General features: G+C 33.0%; 3 protein-coding genes across 5 annotated transcripts; 1 reads left to right on the forward strand and 2 right to left on the reverse strand.

Annotated features, from left to right (window-relative positions):
- Window positions 1-372: 372 nt before the first annotated feature.
- LOC108327861 (G-type lectin S-receptor-like serine/threonine-protein kinase At1g11300) lies at window positions 373-3,992 on the reverse strand. 3 transcript variants are annotated; one of them, XM_017561584.2, is made up of 7 exons: window positions 2,543-3,992; window positions 2,353-2,454; window positions 2,034-2,173; window positions 1,743-1,953; window positions 1,276-1,513; window positions 1,055-1,205; window positions 373-981 (listed from the first exon to the last, which is right to left on the reverse strand). In XM_017561584.2, exons 1-7 carry the CDS (start codon window positions 3,843-3,845, stop codon window positions 673-675), a joined length of 2,454 nt encoding a protein of 817 aa, XP_017417073.1. In that variant the 5' UTR covers window positions 3,846-3,992; the 3' UTR covers window positions 373-672. The 3 variants fall into 3 exon arrangements, with proteins under 3 accessions (XP_017417073.1, XP_017417072.1, XP_052729467.1); XM_017561583.2 differs by having other exon boundaries at window positions 2,034-2,236; XM_052873507.1 differs by lacking the exon at window positions 2,353-2,454.
- A 9,538-nt stretch (window positions 3,993-13,530) lies between these two features.
- LOC108328009 (SNF2 domain-containing protein CLASSY 4) lies at window positions 13,531-18,160 on the reverse strand. Its single transcript, XM_017561774.2, has 3 exons — window positions 16,399-18,160; window positions 15,900-16,049; window positions 13,531-15,559 (listed from the first exon to the last, which is right to left on the reverse strand). The coding sequence occupies exons 1-3, from the start codon at window positions 17,938-17,940 to the stop codon at window positions 13,622-13,624; spliced, it is 3,630 nt and encodes a 1,209-aa protein (XP_017417263.1). The 5' UTR covers window positions 17,941-18,160; the 3' UTR covers window positions 13,531-13,621.
- Window positions 18,161-21,403: 3,243 nt separating this feature from the next.
- LOC108327455 (uncharacterized) lies at window positions 21,404-22,009 on the forward strand. The gene has a single exon (XM_017561153.1). It carries the CDS (start codon window positions 21,404-21,406, stop codon window positions 22,007-22,009), a length of 606 nt encoding a protein of 201 aa, XP_017416642.1.
- Window positions 22,010-22,777: the final 768 nt, after the last annotated feature.

A 22,777-nucleotide genomic window follows, 5' to 3' on the forward strand; every position in this document is an offset into this window, starting at 1 on the left:
TATTATTTTATAATTTTATAATTTTTTCAGTTAGTTAAACTAACGTTTCTTTTAAATAATCTTGAAACGTGTTTAATGTTTCTTTTAGATAATCTTGCAACGTATCTAATGTTTCTTTTAGATAATCTTGCAGTTTTCAGCATTACTACACAAGGAAGTTCCACCATCTTTATTTTGATTTCTCAATATATAATTTGAGTTGCCAATGTTTCTTCCACCTCACATCAAGAGACTTGACATCACATAAATTCTCCTATGACTGAAATAAGTGTTCCATTGGAACGAGATTGCAAATACTAATTGATATGATAATATTAGAACACAAAATTCTATGAATTAAAGACCTAAAAATATCTACAATTGCAAGTTCAATAATGGAAGAAATCTCAATACTTTCTTAATTTAACTATTTATAGAGTAACTTAACTAATAGGAACTGCTATTGGTTATAACTGCTTAACTAACAGTACGTTTTAACGCAAAAGTTCCCTTTCCAACCATTAAACCATTTATTACAAATTATCTAAAGATAATTATAACGTAACCCAACATCATACTATCCTTGTTAATCTCTGCATAATATACGTATTGTCTGTCTGTACACATAATGTAGCCACGGTCTTCTCTGCCACCTAATCAATTTCATTACTCATCTTTCATAGTCTTCTTTTGCTACCTACCATAGATTTCTGTAATACTAATGGTATTCTCGGAACAAACTCTTTGACTTTCTTCAGACGACTCTGAATTAACCACATTTTGCACCCGGATGAATGCAGGTTGACTTGGAGGAGGAAGAAAGACAACATCACTATTAAGCATAGAAACTACTGTAGCCATTGTGGGTCTGTCCGAAGCAAGTTCTTGTACACATAAAAGTCCTATGTGAATGAGCCTTAACATATCTTCATGATCATTAGGATCATATATTTCTGAATCAACTAAAGATAATATATTGCCTTCTTTCCACTGTGCCCAGGTCTGAAATGAAAACAAAAACAATTAGCTTTCAGCAAAGATTCCTATTATTGAGTTAGAAATTGTTGTGACTTACAAATCCTATAAGGGTAAGAGAATGCTCATCATCATAAAAGCTTGTGTTTCTTCTTCCACTAACAATCTCTAGCAGCAAAACACCAAAGCTAAAGACATCCGATTTCTCTGAAAACTGTCCTTGCATTGCATATTCAGGAGACATGTAACCGCTGCATTCAAATGTCAACCGTGATTCTCCAATAATTTTCTTAAGATAATGGATAAAAAAAATATACTTACTATGTTCCAACAATCCTATTAGTATTAGCATGATCTTCAGTTCTTCCAAAGATTCTAGCCATACCAAAGTCTGATATTTTTGGATTCAGTTCATCATCTAACAAGATATTACTTGTCTTCAAATCTCTGTGTATAATTTTTAGTCTAGAGTCTCTATGAAGATAAAGCAACCCTCGAGCTATTCCTTCTATTATAGAGCAGCGCTTCCTCCAATCTAGGAGTTTATGTTTTGTTGGATCTAAAAAGTAATGGCAGCATTATACTCTTGTGAACATAACATTAAAAGATGAAACAACGAAGAAGGGTCATCTAAACCACTGATTTGGATGCTTTCGAGAAAACTAACTGGTTATGAAATGATTGTTTACATCTTGATATTTGTGTGCTAAATAAAGAGAATCAAAGAAGTACAGAATTAGATATTGGATATATGAGACAAATACTAGAGAAGGAATCATAGAACTAACCAAAAATAAGCACATCTAGACTTTTGTTTGGCATATATTCATATAGTAGCATCTTTTCGTCACCTTCAATACAGCAGCCAAGAAGTCTTACAAGATTACGGTGCTGAAGCTTGGAAATTACGATTACTTCGTTCATGAATTCTTCTAGACCTTGTCCAGAGGCTCTAGAAAGTCTTTTAACTGCTATTTCTTGTCCATCTTGCAGTTTCCCCTGAAAAAAAAAAAAAATAATTCTGAGGACAACTATAAACAATTAATTGATTCAAATATGATAACTGTGTTTCAAGGTACCATGTAGACAGGACCAAAACCACCCTGCCCAAGTTTGTTGGACTGGTGGAAGTTGTTTGTGGCTGTTGCAAGCTTTTCGAAATCAAACAGGAGCAGCTCCTGTAGTTTAACTCGTGATAGTTCTTCAAATTCTTTGTTGCCTGTGTGTTCTAATGGTTCATCATTCTTGAAACATATGAAACCTTTCTTGCCCGTTTTCAATGCTGATTTGATTTAGTAACATATTTTAGCCAGAGTGATAAAGAAAATGTAATCTTAGCTCCTTTACCAGTAGAAACAAAACTAAATTATAGGCCAAATTCTGAAGATGATGTCTTACCTGGGCGACAGGAAGTCCTTCTCCATATTATACATGCACAAGTGACAATGATCAGAATTCCTATTATCACTGTTACTATAATGATAATTGTTGTTTTCTTCCCTTCATATGTCAAGGAAAAATATTAAATAAAAAATACAGGGAATTCCGTAAAAAATATGTTTAAAATGCTTGAGCAGACGTAGGATACCGTGTTCAAGTTCAGAAGGGTCTACACGAACATAGAGATGAAGTCCTCGATTTGAGAGTTGTTGGATGTCTAGTAGATTGTCATTCCAAGACATACAACCAATCCCATCATCGTGAGAATACGCAACACAAGAGCAATTCTTCAAGCATTGGCTTCTGCATGTCTCTGGCTCAGCACTAGACCATTCAGAAAAATCTGGAACTTTCACCTTTTGCAGTTCAAAAAATTGATCTTCATTTGTATCCATAGTTGTGTTTTGACCTTTGGCTCTTTCACACTGCAAAGGTGTGTTCCTAAAACATCCACTAGTCCAGTTTTGTGCATCCCATTCTTCTTTGTTGTTTGGCTCAAACCCTTTCAAACAGCTGCATATTGGTGAGCCATTTGTTCCTTGGCTCTGTGCATCACAGATTGCGAACGACCCGCATACACCATAAACATCACAATCCGATTCTTTACTCGTCCACGAAACTTCTAGTTCTTTCTTCTCATCATCCCAATATTTTTCTTCAACTTGGCCTTGAGAATTCAGAACGTAGATTCCGAATTCAGATATATTTTCTTGGTTAGCGTTATAATAGCCTTCACCATCTACAACCGTAAAACTGTTTAGATATGCACTAGCCATGTGGTCTACCCCCGTAAAGACCCCACCACTCCAGGGACCACTGCGCCAGTATGGTCGAGTTTCATTCCAGATAAACACTTCAACGATTTTTCCGCGTTCAACAGCACCCAAAGAGAAGCTCCCAACAGAGGGATCAGAAGGGTTCTTCCATGATGTAAGTCCTACTCCCCTACCTGATCTATTGCTTGAAACTTTCATTTGGGGCAGTAATGTATTTGAAGGATGCTGAAAACTATCCCATAAGCTGTTCCCCGTTGTGGTTTCTGTGAGTTCTAGCTTCCCATCGTCTGAAAGCTGGGCAGTCGTATTGGTAGATGTGTTTGACACAGATGTTGACCAAATAACTTGATTCTGTCCATTCAGCACCACAAGATTGCCATCTTCAGAAAAGGTAACAACTCCTGAAGAATCATTCAGTGATCGATTTCTGTTAGCAACCCATACGACTGTGGATTGAAACTTCCACCAAATTCCAACGTATCGGTCTGAGGAGTTTGGAGGGGTGAAGAACCCGAACGTGAAGTTACCATCTTTGGAGCTTAGAGTTTCTAAGTCCTTGATGGTTTGTGATGAAGTGATGCTTTCAGTGGCAATACCAACGTCCAACACATAAAAACACATGAACAAAACAAAGGACAGTTTTCCATGGCTGCCGATACCCATTATTCCGATCATAGAATAAGATCTATTCCTAATATGACGTCAATGGCTACTCCTCCTTTTTTGAGTCTTCCATCTTCAACTGAACTGTCTCCACCTTCGGACATGTCAAGGTGGGCCAAAGTGATTTATTGGTTGACTTAAAAACAATTTAGTTCAAGGTAAAAATTTTGTAACCGACTTTAGATAAATGTGTTTATCATCAAAAAGGTTTTGTTTTCTCAATCTATATTATATAATATTATAGTATAATAAAAAAATATTGCACACGACTATTTATTTTATAGTATATATAATAAAATAATGTTGATGTGTTTCACTAAATATTAATTTAAATACAATAGTTAAAAATTAAAATGTTAATTTATAAACAATAAATAATTATAGTAAAAAAATTATATAAAATAGTGAAAATATAAGAAAAGATTGGTGTTCACCTTCAGTTCAATTTGAACTCGTCTAACTGTTAATTAGGTGAAACACTTTAATTTAACCCACGTTTAAAAAACTAGATTAAATCTAAATTGGCCCAATCTGTAGGATATACCTCAATTTCAAATTTTAACAATCACAAAGCAAATGCAATTTCTAGCTTATTTCTAGGAAAGTTAATGGACACTTTCAAACTAATATCAATCTTTCAATAAACAATTTTTCAACTCAATTAGTGTTTAGAACTAAAGGCTGCTCACAAGTTTCTCCTCGTTTATTAATATTTATTACGTAGAAAGACGAAAATACAGAAAAAAAAAAGAAAAAGAAAAGAAAGATCACTTAAAAATAATTAAGTGTATAAATATTTGGTAGTGTGTAGACATTAAGAAAAAATGTTTTGAAAATTATAAATTTTGACAGAAAGAAATAAAATGATAAATAAAACTAAGTACGAAATAATGGAGGAGATGCTAATAATTTCTTCTTCTTCTCTTTCTTAATCTAAACTTCCAAAACTAATTCCCTTTTTCCAAATACTCTACAAAAGTAGGAGTTAATGGGAGAAAAAGAGAAATATTAGTGTAGGATTATAAGAAATAATGAAAATAGAAGATACAAATACCATTATAGTAAAAAATTGATTAATTTATTGAAAAATTAAGTAATCAAATTTTAAGACTATTTTCGGTAAACGTCTTGGGACCAAACAATCCTGTTGTAGACATGTTATTACTAAATGATGCTTTATGAAAGGACCACTAGACTAAACCATATCTTAGTAAATGCATCAATGTGACACATGACATTTTTGCTAAACGTGCTCCTAATGTATTTTACTAAAGAATACAATAATGTACTACATGATGATTTTGGTAAACGCGCTAAAGTTATAAACAACGCTCCAAAAATAATATGTTGAATAATACTTTTCTAAATGCGCTCTTATACTAAACGATAATTTGTTAGTAAACACCTTTCAAAGGCTAAACGATAGCTTTATACTAAACGATGTTTTCATCCAACGATGAAACCTTTATGAATCAATACTTATCTTTTCAAAAGTGCTTAAAGGATTTACATGTATAGAAAAATTGACAAAATTGTTTTGAACACGCAATTCAAAACATTAAATGCACAACGTTTGAAACAACAAAAATAATAAGAAAAAAGACATATATGCAAGCATACATTTATACTTTACTTTGTGTAGATGACTATTAGAAGTATCCACATGTTCCATCATGAGCAAGTTAGAAGTGGACGTTAGAAACAAAGAAGACATTAATGGAATGTTCTCTCCATAAAAAATCGTGTTAAAATTTCGTACAACCTACATTAGTAATTACTACAAAAAAAACATGTTTGCTCTAACACATTGACTTCAACATGTGGCTATTACCTACGAAAAGGCTACAAAGATCTAAAGTTCGGAGACAAGCATTGTCTAACATATCTTTTCCCAAGAAGTCTATAAATAGAAGATCCATTGGAAAGAAGATCAAGAAGGATAGGCACACGAATAACGAAAAGATCATCTAGAAAGCGATATTCATACTCGTGCAAGAACAAAAACTTTGAGAATACACTTTCAAGCTTCATAGAATCATAAGCTTACATTTTGTTTCTCCCATAGGCTCTTTCCTTGCATAATTTCCTATTCTAGGGTCGAAGTCATCTCCTATAATTGTGCTCACTACTCTCGCTCGTTCAACATTATTAGTACTAAGTAGGGGAGCTGAGACTCACAGGCTTGAAATATAACACTCCCAAGCCATCTCCTAGTCATAGTGGACTATGACAATGTCTCTAGACAAGGACAAAAACTTCATGGCAAGATGTGCGATGGACACCACGACACCCAACAGGTTCAACAGTTGTCAACTTAACAAAATGTTGTAGAATGTGCTGGCATATATGACCAAATATCGGATTGGTATGGTCTTAGTTAGGTTTTCCTCATTGAGAGTCATATGGAGGTCGATGTAACCTTTACAAAACACCCTTTCACTAGAGAAATTGTATACAGGTTCATTATAAGGCATCATTGCTTCTTCCAGTAACTCCAACTTTTGATAGGTCTTCTAGGAGAGTATGTCTACTAAACTACCCTAGTCAACCAGAACCTTTTTTATAGAAGATTTCTCTACCTCTATGATTATAACCATGAGTTTGTCCTAATCCAGGTCTACTCCTTGGAAATTCGTATCAATGAACGTGATAGGCAACATCCTCTTGCGTCGATAGTTTGGAGATACTACGTTCATTGACCATAATGCCTTTAGATGTTTCTTCTTGGTTGAGGATGAAGATCCTCCTCTCACTAATTCTCTGAATATGGTATTAATTGTGTCCCTCAAGGGAGGCCTAGCATCAAGACGTCTATCCTCACGTTTGGTTGGTTCAACTATTTTTTCTTCCATTCTCTCTCCTACCATCCCTTCCGTCATCGGACTTTTGGTGTCCAGTGCGTGAACTCCCTATGTCATCATGCCTCACAAACCATTCAAGTGTCCAACCTAGAATAATTTTTTCACTTTATCTTTAAGAGTGGAGCATTCAACTATTGTGTGACCATTATTGCAATGGTAGTGACAATACTTATTCATGTAAGCATTCAATGGGTTTTGAGATTTTCTTGGTGGCGGGATGAGATATGCTTCTTAAGGCAAAATCGTCTATACATATAAATGCGCTCATGTTTTGAAGTTTAACTAAATAACATTAAACAAAATAATAATATGAAAATACCATACGAAGAAACATAAGACTTAAGTTCAAAATCCCCAACATAGAAAAACCATAGGATTTTTAGGAATTTGGAAAACAACTAAGTCAAAACACCCAAACGCTATGCTAAACGACTATTAAGTCAAAGCGTCTAAGAGAGTTGAAGCTAAGTGCATAAAGCTTACTATACCTACTAAGGGGTACTCAGTTTAACTCTCGGGAAAATGAAACAATGTCAAGACAATGTCGTTGACAAAAGTTTAAGGAAACCTTTCTTTGGTTTTTATGAGCATTCTTTTCATTAGCATTTGAAAAAGTTTTGAAATATTTTTACCTAGAAGCTTAAGTAAGGCTAATCCAAGGAAACTTTGTCTAGGAAAGACTTGATTTCTGGGCTTGTCCATTGTGACTCACCTCTCTTTCTTGGGAGCTACTTGGGACATCCTTTCTCTATTGTTTCTCTTTAGAAATCTTCCATCAAAAGCAAAATTTTACTTATGAAAATATTTTATCATTCATAGTTGAAAAGTGTTTTAAAGACCTTTGTGAAACACTTTTAAACTTTACAACATGAGTGACCAATCTCATCATTTAAGTGTTCATGGTAGTGTTAAGGGTAGCCAAGAAGGCTTACATCTTAGGAGTGAACTTCAACAACAAAGAAAAGAAATAAGTGAGTTGAAGAATACGATTGCAGAAACATGATGAGCAAAAAAGAGGAAAAACAAAAAGAGAAAAACTTACATAGGAGAAGAGGGTACACTAGAGAAACACCCCATTTCCTAGTAGAAATGAGCTTCACAATAGTCACCACAATGAAAACTTCTACCATTCTAGTTTGCATGATTGTTTTTTGGATCATGATCGTTTGTATTATAGGTATAGTGAGGATGAGTTGCGGTTAAGAGCTAAGAATGACATTCCACATTTTGGTATAGAAATTGATCCAATGTCATACTTAGCTTGGGAAGACAAAGTTGAAAAACTTCATCAATTCATTATTAAGTGTTGTGTTCTTCTAGATTTATGAGACATGTATATGATTGGTGGTATCAAAGGAAAAATGGTATTAAAAGTGGTATCAAATCACCAATGAGAGATTGGAATGATCTAAGAGCCTGCATGAGAAGAAAATTTGTTCCATCTTCTTTTAAGAAAAATCAAGAGCTCAAACAAGAAAAGAGAGAACTCATGGTGAGAAATAGAGAAAATAGTAAAAGTGAAAATGAGTTATTTCATAAGGAGAAATTTGAGAAGCTCTTGAGGGATAATGAGAGAATAAAAATTAAAAGAAAGAAAGAGAAGCAAAGACAACTAGCTAGGAAGGAAAAAGAGAAAGAAGCTCTAAATATAGAGAATAGGAACTCCTAAGAGTGAGGGAGGAGGAAACTAGAAAAGAAAAAGAGGAGAGAGAAAGGAAAGAGAAAGAACAAAATCAAAGAAGAGAAAGGGAGGAGAAAGAAAGAGAAAAGAATAAGAGAAGAGAAAATGAGAAGGAAGAAATCTTACTCAAAGAAGAAGGTTTACTCAAGACACCTCATACTCTTTAAATCATAATTGAATCAAGAGTTTTAAATGGAGTTTTCCAATCTTTGAACTCTTATCATTTTATTAATGTTTTTTTTATTCCAACCTTTACTTTCGAAAGGTGTTTACCTTCACTTTTGCTCCGCATTATTTTTAACTCCTCCACAACCTTTGAAAAATTATCCTTTGAGTTTTTGTTGCTTAACAAGTTATAAATAACTCAAGGTGAACAAAAAGATTTTTGTAAATTAGGTCTTATTACTTTTGAAGAAAACTAAAGAAACTAGAACAGGAGATGTTCAATGCTTTTAGTGTTTTGAGAGATGGAACATTTCTTTTGAATATCTTTAGAAAGGAACATTGTTTTAAAAGATCAACACATTAGAAGCTTTGAAAACTCTATTCACCTTCTCAAGAAAAAGTTTTAGATTTTGTAGAAAAAAAATTCCTCAAGAAAATCTTTCCAAAAATAAAAGGTCTTATTTCTTTCTTCTTTTGTATATGTTTTTAAATAAAGGCCAACAATCTTTTTCATGAAACATTTTCCAAAAACAAAAGGCCTTCTTTCTTTGTTCTTTTGTTTACATTTATTCTTTTAATAATACTCCTATTTGCTATTTGTTGTAGGTATATTTTTTATCCAGGAGAAGATCATTAAACAAAAGTTATGCTTCTTCAAATATCTTTCGAATCTAAGGACAAATCGTTTTCAAGAGAGAGGGTATGATGGAATCCATTTTGGGAACTAAATGGAGATCCATGAAGAGAGCATCAACTTATGCTAAGGATAGGATATTGGAAGAAGAAGAAGGACTTTCAAGCTTGTTCTTACTTTCTCTTAAGCCTTAGAGGACTTTAGATCACTCACAAAGAGCTATGGTCAAGAAGATGGAAGAAGAAGATGAAACTTCAAGGTTTTACTCCTGTGGAGGATCACATTTTTAGTCTTCTTCTTTTATCCTAAACACTTTTGTAAATATGTGATATAGCTTCATAAGGCCTTGTATTTGACCAAGAAACTTTGTTTAGTGTTGTTTAGAGAGATTAATGCCCTTAAAGTAGAGGGGAATGCACCAATAGCACCTTAGAAGAGAGATGGTGCCTAAATGAGTTATAAATGGGTTTTGGAAGGAGTTAGTCACAAGAGCCTTTTACATTAAATGCTAGACTAGTTAGTTAAAGGCTCCCCTCATTAATATTTGGGCTCCATTAAATGCCACAAGCTTCTCTTTTGTACTTTAGTTGAATGTGAAGTTAATTTGTTAAAATTGCAAGACTTATATTCCTTAAGTCTCACCTTATGAAATGTCTTCCCCCAGACTTCTTCATACCTTTTCCTTCATGGTTGGCCACACCTCCTATAAGGATATCTACCAAGACCACTCAACACCAACATCTTCATCTCTTCATCTCTTCATCTCTATTTGCTTCCGCTACTCTTATTGATCACATGGAGTTCATCCCTTTGAAGAACCTTCATCAACTCATCATAGAGATCATCTTATGTTGAAGGAGCATCCTCAAAGCAATCTCCATCAAAACAATATTGTAGTTTGACAATTAAAACCCTAATGCGACCCCTTAGAGTAGCAGTCACTTACGAGCCATCTTTCATCCTAAACAAAATGAAAGTGTACAACACAAATACATATTAATAGCATATGGTCTACGGATTTAGCGTCAATGGCTACTATTGGTTGCACCTATAATGACAACCCAAAACCAAAAAGGTTGACAAAAAATGTCATCAACACTTCACAACAAGGTTTACAACACCACCAATAGGAACATGATACATATAATGCATAAAACATCAGCAACATAACCAATGTTGTCGCAACAACCAATATTAAAAATATATGGACAGAAAGTAGTGAGATAACACACACATTGCATTAACATGACATGAATATAACTTCACATCACCCCAAATGCAAAAATCACAAACATAACAAGTACATGTATGATAGACGGGTTGACTCCCCCTACCTAGTTCGAAACCTTCATGCGATTGAAACCCTCATCAATGTGCTCCTTTATTCTCTTGATTATGCTTAACCTCTGTGTCCTCTCTTTCTCTTTTGTCTTCCTCCCTTCGTCACTAATTAGACTTTCTTTTTTCTAAACTCTTAGAAGACTCGATCAACCCTACCTATAACTTTCTTTCATTCATATTTTTGTTTCTCTCTCACATTAATTATTTTCACTCTCCCTCACCACACCAAACTCCCTTTTTTCCTTGGATTTGTGGTTTGGAAGAAGAAGAAATAAAATTAAAGAGAAGTAAGGAGAAGAGAAGAAAGGAACCTCGTGACTCTTTCACTGTTTTTCCTTTTTTCATGTTTTACTTAATAAAAAAAATCATGCAAATAAGAAAAAACACAACTTTTTGGTTTAGCGAGGTTCGAATTCAAAACCTACCGCACACAACATACACATAACCCATTACCACGAAGTTAATTCACATGCCCAAATATAAAGCATTCATAAAACAAACCAAATATTACTCATACCACTTAAGATTAGAGCATGTTACCTTTAATCCACAACAATAAACTCTTACCAATTAAACCACTTAATATTTGTGAGAGTATATATCTTTTTATTAATATTAACATTCTCTAAAAGTAAAATATATATATATATATATATATATATATATATATATATATATATATATATCGACTTACCACGAATTTAGCTCAAACGAATCAGATTCGTAATGGTTCAGATCTATTTTTGGTTTTTATTGAAATTTGTAATTTTTTTTAATTCAATCCGACTTAAATTCGTAGGTCCAATTAATTCACAAGTTTCAATTCATTTTAACAACTCTAAATAAATTTTCTAAAAAAAAATTTTACATTTGGCATTGTTTACAAATGAATTAAAATAAATTAATAATTAATGTACTGTTACTATTTTTTAAACAAAAAAAATTATATTAATATTATTTTAAATCAATATACTACTATAATGATCGTTTCCTAGTTCAACAAATCAATTAATTTTTTAATTTATTACCATTTTTATGTTTCTCAAAACCATAATTGTTTCGGAAAATAAAAAATGAACTTATTCTCCGTAATAATATATATGATAAAAATTAGAGCTGTCAAAATGGGTCACAACCCACGAGCCAACCCGGCCCACCACGGGTTTGAGCCGAGTTGGGTTAGAAAAAATTGTATTTTTTTTATACGGGTCAGATTTTAACCCGGCTCGTTTAAACCCGGCTCATGCGGATTGAACCCGTGGTAGGCCGGGTTGGCCCACCAACCCACTTACCTAATTTTATTTTATTAAAATTTAATTTTAATTTTATAAAAATATATTTATTATTTTGTTTTTTTTTAAGTTCCTTATTTTCAAAATTAATTAAACACCATGTTCGGAGTCAAATTTGGGAGTGAAATTTGTTTAGATTTGTATTATAGAAATTTTGTAATTTCTTTTCATTTTAAAAAAATTGTAGTTAAGTAAGCCAACCCATTTACCCCACCAACCCGTTTATCCACCAACCTGTAGTGGGTCGAGCCAGGTTCGAATTTTTCTAGCTCGCTAATAAATGAGCTGGATTGGATTGGTTCACTAAGTGACCAACCCGTGGTGGGCTGGGTCGGGTCTGACCGGATGACCCGTTTTGACAGCTCTAATAAAAATATAACAACCTCCAATATATATTATCACAAAACTTGATAAGCACTCCTCCTAATTTTTTAATTAAAAATATATTTTTATACATAAACTAAAATGGTTTTAACATTAATAAAATATATTATAAATAAAATATTTTAAAAATTAATGATAATAATAATAATTAATAATAATAATAGTAGTAAATAATATGTTATTACTATCAATTTTAAAATCAATATCCTACTATAGTAATTATTTTTTATTGTAAGAAACTAATTAACTTTAAATCTTTTAAAATTTTCCTTTTTTCTTTTAAATTGTATTAGGTTTTTAAGGTCATAGTTATCTTTAATAGAGAGTTGAATTATATAAGTGGATAATAATATTGTTTAAAAATAGCAACTTCCAATGTATTACGCCACAAAACTTAACCTATATTCAAAATTTAATTTCAAAACATAATTTTCTACATAAATTGAAACATTTCTAAAATTAATTTTCTACTATAACCATATTATAAATATAACATTTTAATAATGAATTACAACATAATTATATATTATTATTATTATTCAAAAACACATAGTTTGTTGTTCGTATTTTTTTTTAAAATAACGCCGTAGTGATTATTTTTTTAATATAACAAATTAATTCATAATCTAATCTGTTCCAGTTTTCTATCTTTAAAAACTGTAACTGTTTTTCAAAATGAAAACTATTCTTAATAGATAATTAAATTATTCACATTGGCAATACACAATTTACAACAGTACAACCTGAAATATATTATGTCGTATAACTCAAATATATTAACAATCATTCGTCTTAACTATTTGATTACGAATATTATAAAATTCTTTAATTAAGTTCTTGATAACTTAAAATGGTAAAAATTAGCTATTCTTAATTAATTTCAAGAAAATACACTACAATAATAATGGAATTTAGTATTCAAGAATAAATTACATTTTCAACTAGAGGTGTGGTACAGCCCTAAATCCATACTATAATAAATAATTAATAAAATTTAATATAATAACTTAAAATGGATAATTTATTTTGAATTTGCTTTTGTAATTTTTATTAATTTTTTAATCAAGCAGTTGAGTGATGAAAAAATAACCAAGAAAGTGGAATTTCATGGTGAGAAATAGTGTGGAAATTAAAAAATATTTAATCTCTTCATTATTGCTTATACCAATCACTTCATTGACAATCTTGAGATACCTCATTTGAAACCTCAAAATATTGAATCTCTTGATTGTTGTGGAATCAATGAAAATCTAAAGATGATTTCGAAAGAGGAAGAGAAGAAGGAGAAAGCTAGAGTGAACAAGTTAAAAATTCAAATATCACACTAAAAGATTCTGGATAATGGAGCCAATAATGAAGATTGGTATTTAACCAAACCAAAAACATGAGTCAATCGTATCTAACTTAACGAAATTCCAATAATCAAAGGATTAAGGGCCCAAGATCTCCAAATCTCTCTTCCTAGGTTGAATTAGACATTCACCAATCATATCCTTGAGTTTTTCATGCTGAACCATGACGTCAAGAACTCTATCCTCAAGCATTACTCCACTCCTCTTGAGCTTATCGCTTTCAGAATTTTTATTTGAGAAAACCAGTTCAGATAACCGATTCTTTTCTGCTTGTTTGCGATATTTGGTGCATTCAGGGGTGCCCTGGGCAAGAAGATGATAAGTAAAAACAACTTTCTTTTGTCCAAGTCTATATGCTCGGCAAATAGCTTGCCTTTCCACTGATGGATTCCAAACAACATCAAGAAGCACGACCCTTGAAGCTCCGATTAAGTTAATGCCTTCAGAAGATGCTTTTATAGAAGCAAGTAACACCTTTGCTCGGCTCTTTGCATCATTGAAACTATAAATGAGGGTCTGTTTCTGCTTTTGCTCAAGCCTTCCATACATATATAACACTTCCATCCCCACAGTCCAATTCAAGGCTGACGCCAGCTGGTCCTTGATTAAGTTTAAAGTATCAATGAATTGGCTGAAAACAAGGACTTTCTCATTTAATGCATCACATAGTCTTATAAACTCGATCAGGAACTTGGTTTTCACCCCTGCATAAGGGTTCAGTCGAATTTTTTCCAACCTATCCTTGTCAATAATAGATTCTTCTTTTTTTGACAAGGAGCAGCTGAGGAAAAGGGATGGATGGACTGAGACCAAGGCCAATTTGTGTTCAAAGTTTAGTACGTTTTGAGAGCATTCAATGCTCTCTAGAGTTTCTTGCTGCAAAATGTCTGGCTTCAGAACCAGCACACATTCTCTCAACCCAGGAAGGTTCTTCTCAAGAATGCTACCTTTGTGAACATGAACAAAGGGGTTCATCAACACTTTCAGCTGGTTTATTTTTACGTCAGCTGGATCTCCAGAACAAACAGGTTCCCAACTCATTTCTTTCGAAGCTTTCCTTCCTTGCATTAGTCTACTTTGGCAAAACTTCTTGAGTTCTTGTGGGATGTTCTCAGGAAAGGATGGTTTCATTAAGCACAAAATATTGTAAAGTTCCAAAAAGTTGTTCTGAAAAGGAGTCCCTGAGAGAAGAACTCGCTTCTGAGTTCTACTTTCAGAAAGAACCTTCCAAATATAACTATTATGGTTCCGAGGAGTGTGCCCTTCGTCAAGTACTAGCAAACCGGGATAGTCACGCAGAACCTTTCCCATTCCACTTTCAATGTACTCCCTTGTCTTTGCATGTTTCTTTTTCCCCAACTTTTTATTATTCTTATCTTTTCCCCCACCACCACCTACAGATGTGGCCCCTGCTAGCTTCTCATACAAATTGTAGCTGATTAGTAGAATGCTCTTCTCTTTGTACCATGAACACAATTTCACCATCCGAATGGCATCCTTATTCTGCCTCTGGTTGCCAGACCAATCAACTTCATTGATGAGTTCTTCTTTCCCTGATAATTCAGCACTGTTCAAGTTATGGAATGGAATTCCTAGTTTCCACTTTCTTAGCTCGTCTTCCCAGGTAAGCAATATGCTGGAAGGAGCAATGATAATAGGTAGACACTTTGGAAACAATTGCAAATATGACTGAAGAAACACCATGGTCAACTTAGTCTTTCCTGTTCCAGGAGCATGAGAAATAATGCAGCCTCCTTCATTGCAAGGATGAACCTTCTTCAATTTGGCAAGGTCAATACTTCCTTCCAAGTTTTTCCAAATAAACTCAAACCCTTCTTGTTGATGAGGATACAAACTTTGTTTAATGTCAGGAATAAGGTCCCAAACAGTGCCTTCATTCTGAGACCAAATTGCCTCCGAGTCATCACCAGACTCATCAAACAGACCCCCTTCCAATACTGAGGTTTTCCCTTCACTGGATGACACCATTCTACCACCATATCTTTCAGAATCCACCTGTATTAAACACAACCCAAAAAATGACACGTACATCACTAATTTTTATCAACCTACACATTTCATACAGCATCACATCACATCAGAACAAAAACAAAGTACCAAAAACTTATTTAAGCCCTATGGTTTCCTCAGCAGCACTCAATCCCTGTTTTCTCTTTTTCAAATAAGAAAAAGCTCATAAATACTTAAGATAGTGCTGCATCATAGTTCAACGGATAATGACACATGTCAGCCTTTTTGCCTATGTTCATATGCGGCAATAACAAAGTCTACTTAACATCCAAAATGTAATGAAATTAATTTTCTATAATAATCATCACATCCAAACCGTACTTACAAATGGTGGCGTGATATATTTGATTTCAGTTTCGATCCAACCACACCATCTACAATATATCCCAATCTGCTCATCAAAAATAGTGTCATGCTTGCATTTCGAGGCTGGACCTTCTTCGTTTTCTGTTGCTTCCTTTGACATATTATTAACCTGAAATTAAAACATACAAAGTTTGTAACTAACTTTGGGTGTGTTTGCTTCGCATTATTGATCGTGAAAGCTATGTGAGAGTGAAATTTTGTTCAACTTGCATTGAAGTGTGAGAAATAAACAATCCAAACACACTTCTCCTCTCATAAATAACAGTTTGTTCCAACATATATGAATTCATGAAGAATTCAAGACCGAACTCAAATATTCAAAATCACATGCTATCACCTCACCACTAGCATTTTTCTAAAGCACCACAAATGTATATAAAAATACTAACTTAAAATTTAGGTTCTTAACATCATTTATATACTTTTCTTTAATCTTTCAGCTAGGAAAAGAGATTTACCTGGGTTCCAATTTCTTCAGCTCGAAGCAACATATCCATTTCAGCCCACAACGTATCTAACTCCTCTTGCTCTGAATTTTCAACAGGTTTTTCTGCGTTCACAACGCAACAATCCGAAGGGATTGGCTCCCGAGAAAGTAAAACATTATCCTTTTCATCCAACTTATCTGAATCATCCTTAACAGAATCATTCTTGCCCATAAAACATTCAGTAAAAATTTTATAACATTTGTTTTTCAATGTGGATGGCATCCTTGGTACATCATACAACTCATTGTCACCTGTTTCATCATCCACTGCCCCGACCTTCTTATGGTTATTACTATTAAACCAATATTTAAGTTCCCCTTCCTTGTCCTTTTCTATTGCAATTTTAGCCGAATCTCCTATCTTCTCTCGGTTTTTGGGACGAAAAGAAACACTTCTCAGACCTGTTCCTTTGTTTTGTTGATTCTCTTTTCTTTTAATATCATCAATATCCACCGAGTCAACATTGATATTTTTATTTCTCGCACTATTCTCGACAACAGTTGAATCTCCTGTCTGTTTCTGCAATGTCACACTTTGATAATCTTTATCACTTTTCTTCATATGCTCCTGTGCTTCAGAAGACATCAAACAATCTGAATTTTCCCCGTGAACCCCAAATAATTCAGAATCAGCAATGACACTTTGCACTCTCTTTGCTTCATGTTTATGTGCAGCATGTTGTCCTTCCTTCTTATAAATCTCAGATTTACTAGAGATCTCACTAGTACAATCAGCCATAATCCATAGCTCCTCCTCGTCTACCTGTTCATTACCTTCCCTTTTACGAATCCCACTGTTTTCGGCATCACTCTCCATCTTTCTCACCATACCCTTCACTATCTTCCTATGACCTCCCCTCACATCATCGTCATCACTCTCGTCCCAGATCGAGCCTTCAGACTTAAACCCATCATGATCCGCAACCTGAAAATCTTCATCGCTAGTCTCATGATCCTCATTATCAGTTGAAGACCAAAGCAAATCATATTCAGTCTCATGATCCTCATTATCAGTTGAAGACCAAAGCAAATCATATTCATGATCATCTTCGTCATCATCATCATCAACCGACAATACAACCGGGTTGTCAGATACACAACCACAGTTATCATCGTCAAAGTTCTCAACTTTATCATCCCACATAAAACACCCTTCATCTTCGTCACTCTTCTCTTCTATTTCATCACAAAATATATTGCTCTCAGAATCCCTCATCCTCTCTTCAAACTCACTGCCGTCGTCATCATCACTGATTTCAATTGGGTCATCCTCATGTCCTCCCAAACCCTGAGAATCACTTTCAGATACTCTTTCACTATTCATTGAAACAGCTGCAGAAGATGATGACGAAGGGACTGATACAGGTTCAATTTTCACACGTGTATCTTCACCCTTCGAGAAAACAGCTTCAGGTTCCCGTGTCTTCTTCTTCCGACTCATTATTAACGCATTCTCAAATAACTTTCTCCTCTTGTAACGCGTCCTGCAAGCAATGGGAGCTCCTGGATTCATTTCACTAAGAAAAGACAATGCAAAAAGGAAAAATTTTCCTTTCTGCAAACCAAAATCGTTACTTTTTTACTCTGAGTGGTGAAGGGATAACCTGCATGAAGAAACCATCAAAAGAAGATATTTATGGTAATGATGAGTTCATGTGTGGAAAAAGAAAAACTATGAGAGAGAATGGCTTTAGGAAATAGTAAATTTGGCGCCCTATACCAAGGAGAATTGACTGAAGGAAAGATTTATTTGACAGGTAACTCAAGACAGTGTGACTTATGAAGTTTATATTTTCAAAACTAATTTTTGGAAATTTTTTATACAAAAATCCATTTGTCAAAATATTTACAAAAAGATAATATTCTTTAAAATTTAATAACAGAAATAAACCTGTTTCTAAATCAAAGAAAAACTGAATTTTAAGTAATTATAGTATTATTAACTGCATGAAAGTTATTTTAACATTTTCATAAAAATTTATTCCTTAAAATATTCATGATAGATTTAAATTATTTTATTTTATTTTATAAAAATAATTTTGGTATATATTTGTTTAACTAATATATATATATATATATATTATTTATGCACATGTTTTATTTCATGTATAACTTTACTAAAAAAAACACCTAATTTTAATTATACAATAAGTTTTAATAAAAAAATATCGTATTTATGGATTAAATTAAATATAATTTTAATTATATTTACTATATATAGAGGAAGAGGGTTAATATTTGTGCATTATAATATACAAAAATTATAAAAGAAATTGAATTAAAGTTATTGTTCTTTTTTTATTACTTTCAATATAATAATTTAAGTTAAATATGTATTTCCATAGTAAAAATATAGAACTAAAATAATTAAAAAATAATTAAAATAAATGAATAATTACAATAAAATAAAATTAATTGATAGTGATTACCAAAATCTGACACAAAATATTTAAATTCAAATATTAAGTATAAATAATGCAGAAAAATAAATCATTTTACATAATTTTTAAAAAGAAAAATAATAAAATTAAATGATTAAAAAAAGTAGGTGCTTTAGTTATAGTATAGATTTAATATTGAGAACTAAATTTGTTTTTTAATCTTCATATTAGAAGTTAATAATTTTAAATTATTCAATACACTATTAAAGACATACAAAGCTTAACATATGTCTACTAATACAAGTATTTCATATTACTCATGACCATATCATTTTTCAAACATGCTACCAAATATTCAAATGAAGACAAATTTCATTTTGGAATTTGTAAATTGGGCCCTTCTAAATTATTCTAACTCATTAAAGAAAATACCACGTTTTAAACAAAATATTACCACTTTACATTACATTGGGGCAATTAATAATTTAAAAAGTCTAAAATATTTAAAAAAGAAAGCGTTATATTTAAAATTTACTTTTTGAATGCTTTTATAAATTATGATAATTAATTTCATATTATAACTAATAGTTCTTCGATACCATCTAAATAAATTTCATTCCCGTCAAAATATATATGTAAAATATAACTCCACTTGAATATTATGCCATTGAATACATTAGAGTTTTCAATTTCACATTCACACAAGAAAGTAACTGGCACGGGCTAAAAGAATAATAAGTAACTATCCGATAAATATACTAATAAACACAATTCAATAAGTTCTATTTAGTATTATTGGCCAAATTAGATAAATATTATTAACAAAAGAGATTTTGTTGATTTAGTTATCATATATTAAAGTATACTCAAATATTAGCAGTTTGACCTTTTGTACATAAATAGCCAATTTTGAAGTAAAAATCAGTATTTAGGTAAAAAAATTCAAATTTATCGAAGTAGGCAAGTTATGGGGTCTAGACGATTTCAAATGAAAATGTTGTGCCCTCTGCACGACTTCACCCTTACACAGTGGTCAGGGGTGAAGTCGTGCATCCCAAAAACGATTTTAGGGTGTTGTAATCGATTATAACATGTAATCGATTACAACGTGTCAAAGTCGTGTAAGAGGACACACCTTCACCTTGTATAAGAAAAAATGTATCTGATAATCGATTACACCATGGTTGTAATAGATTACCAGCAGGTTTTATGGACAAAAACTCTCTGGTAATCAATTGCAATCATGTTGTAATTGATTATCAGAGACATTTTTGGTGTTAAACCAAATAGTTTTATTGGTTCTTGACCATCAATGTAGGTTATGTTTATTGATTACATTGACATACTTTTTTAACATATGTGTATGCTATTGTTGTGTAGTTATTTTAATTATTGTAAACACATGGTTGTTATCACATTGACATGTATCATTATGTTTAGGATGAGTCATTTTTTGAATGTAAATACAAATGAAAAGCATAAAAGAAAGTCATAAAGGAAATGTTAACTATTTTATTAAATTGTAAATGCATTACAAATCAAAAGGCTAAAAATAAAATTACTCGAAAATACAATGAAATTGAAATTTATCTATGAAGAAGATCTGTCATGTGGACCAAAATGACGTCGCAGATACTGCATGTCGTGCTCTAGATGTTCAATTCGAGCTCAATTGTATCAAAGCAATCACCCATGTTTAGCTCTAGTTGTTCAAATCTAGCATTCATACTATCATTCATAGTGTTGAAGTTGTCCCCAACAAATGTTCGCAGATCATTGATCCCCCTCATCATGTCATCAAATGAAGAAGTTTGTTGTTGAAGAAGGGGAGGTGGTTGTTGTTGAGGACCTCCTGAAGGATGAGCATTTTTGTGAACCCATTGTTGGTCTATGTTTTTTTTTTTAAATCCAAAGGACTCTATAACTTGTCCCGCTATTCTCATCTTCCTGTTTTGTGGGGCATGTATTTCATCATCCAATGGAATTTGAAAATGTTGGAGGATCCGGGTGACCAAAAATGCATAGGGTAAAGGAGCCCCTAGCCTCAAAGCCTTCTTCAACCTATATCAGATGAGATGGCCCTAGTTTATCTGTTTTGTCGTCATTATAATCCATATTAAAAGTAGATCTTTCGATAGCCTATGCAACATTAAAAACACGAGGAAACAAAAAACGACATAGAACATAATGTAATATCCTTACTTCACATCTTTGCAATTTTTTCTTTGCAATCCCATCTTCACATTTCTCACCTAACAACTTTTAATTCATAATGGCATCGTGGAACTTCAGAGCATCTTCATCATCACAAATCATGGACGAACAACCTTTGATATTAGATAATGTTGATGAATTCAACACATATGATTAATTGGATAACATAGTTGCCGATGAATAGAATGATGACGACCGCATGACATAATCATCTCAACATATCATTCCAGAGCTGCATGAGTGTATGCAATTCCAATCAAAAGAGAACATTGTTTCTGCAATCAAATAATATCACATCAACAACGAATATAAATTCAGCGTTGTTGAATCTTATCCTAACATATATGTTATACGATATTTCGAATACCACAATGGCTGTCAATGACGTTTAAGGGCAGTTATAGCAAAGTCCCTCAACATTGGGAAATGAAGAACATCGACGAACCACATACGTGTTTCTCAACCATACTATATCGAGATCATACAAATCTTGATAGTAATCACATTGCCGCAATCGTATCAAATTTTGTTAGGACAAATCCTTCCATTCCCATCAAGAGTTTGATTACAGATATTAAAAATAGTTTCGGGTATTTTGTGTCATACTTAAAGCTTGGTTGGCGGAAACAAAAGGCTCTTGCTATGGAGTTCGGTGATTGGGAAGATTCTTATCACCATCTGCCCATGTGGTTACATGCGGTCAAAGATGCAAATCCTGGTACAATATTACAATGCACTAGTTCTTCAGCGGAGATTGATGGACAACCTAATAATGATTGTTGCATTATAAAAAGAGTTTTTTGGTCTTTTGGTCCTCGTATACAAGGATTCAAATATTGTAAACCCATTCTCAAAGTAGATGGAACCTTTCTAACAAGCAAATATCATGGAGCTTTGCTCACCGCCATTGCTCAGGATGACAATAGAAATCTTTTTTCATTTGCATTTGCCATTGTAGAAGGTGAGACAAAAGAGACATTGATATAGTTCTTTCAACTACTTCGAGAACATGATACCCCTCAACAAAATATTTGCATCATCACTGACAGAGGGAAGGGTATCCTATCAGCCTTAAGATTAGAAGAAGTTGGTTGGGAAGAGGATGGTTTGAACTCTGTTTATTGCATACGTCATCTAGCCTCTTAGCCTCCAACTTCAACAACAAATTCAAAAATAAGGAACTCAAAAAATAATTCATCAATTTAGTTACTATTTCACAAAAATTTTACTGCCAATTTACAATTTAAATGTTCTACACAAAAATTCTTTGATTTTTTATTTTTTTAAGTGCTTACAACTTACAAGGTCAAGCAACCCACTATGACGACAAAGTGATGGAAACCCATTTAGGGCATTCCATTCAAAGGAGTACGAACTTAATCTAAGACTAAGAAAGGGACGTTGGAGAAGGACTTTTAGAAACTCTTTCTTGATTTTTCTTCTCCAAGTATTAGTAGGATTTTCTTTAATATGTTTATATGGTTTTGTAGGGTCTAATAAAGCTAGGAGATCATGAAACAACCAGCCAAGGAGTTGTTTAGCCAAGAGAAGCAAAGGAGTAAAAGGCATAATTTTGCACTATATGAAGCCTGACGTGCATCCAACACCAGCTGTGATCTTCCACGTGCATCCAGCACCTTTCATGTGCAACTAGCAGCTTCATAAACGTTTCAGCAGATTCAAGAGATCTCCACGTGGCTCTTCACGTTTATTCATCTTCACGTTTATTCACCCTTGCACAACTAGCACTTGCTT

Source organism: Vigna angularis, chromosome 2 (assembly GCF_016808095.1).
Source record: "Vigna angularis cultivar LongXiaoDou No.4 chromosome 2, ASM1680809v1, whole genome shotgun sequence".
In the NCBI taxonomy this organism is placed as follows: Eukaryota; Viridiplantae; Streptophyta; class Magnoliopsida; order Fabales; family Fabaceae; genus Vigna; species Vigna angularis.

Bases quoted from the DNA above. Each gene is read 5' to 3' on its own strand.
- LOC108327861 (XM_017561583.2), bottom strand. From the start codon at position 3,845: ATGATCGGAATAATGGGTATCGGCAGCCATGGAAAACTGTCCTTTGTT. The intron at 2,455-2,542 runs GTATCCTACGTC...TGACATATGAAG, and splicing joins CCCTTCTGAACTTGAACACG to GGAAGAAAACAACAATTATC. The intron at 1,514-1,742 runs GTTAGTTCTATG...ATTACTTTTTAG, and splicing joins TCTAGATGTGCTTATTTTTG to ATCCAACAAAACATAAACTC.
- LOC108328009 (XM_017561774.2), bottom strand. From the start codon at position 17,940: ATGAATCCAGGAGCTCCCATTGCTTGCAGGACGCGTTACAAGAGGAGA. The intron at 16,050-16,398 runs GTAAATCTCTTT...TTTTAATTTCAG, and splicing joins CTGAAGAAATTGGAACCCAG to GTTAATAATATGTCAAAGGA. The intron at 15,560-15,899 runs GTAAGTACGGTT...TGTTTAATACAG, and splicing joins AATATATCACGCCACCATTT to GTGGATTCTGAAAGATATGG.
- LOC108327455 (XM_017561153.1), top strand. From the start codon at position 21,404: ATGACGTTTAAGGGCAGTTATAGCAAAGTCCCTCAACATTGGGAAATG.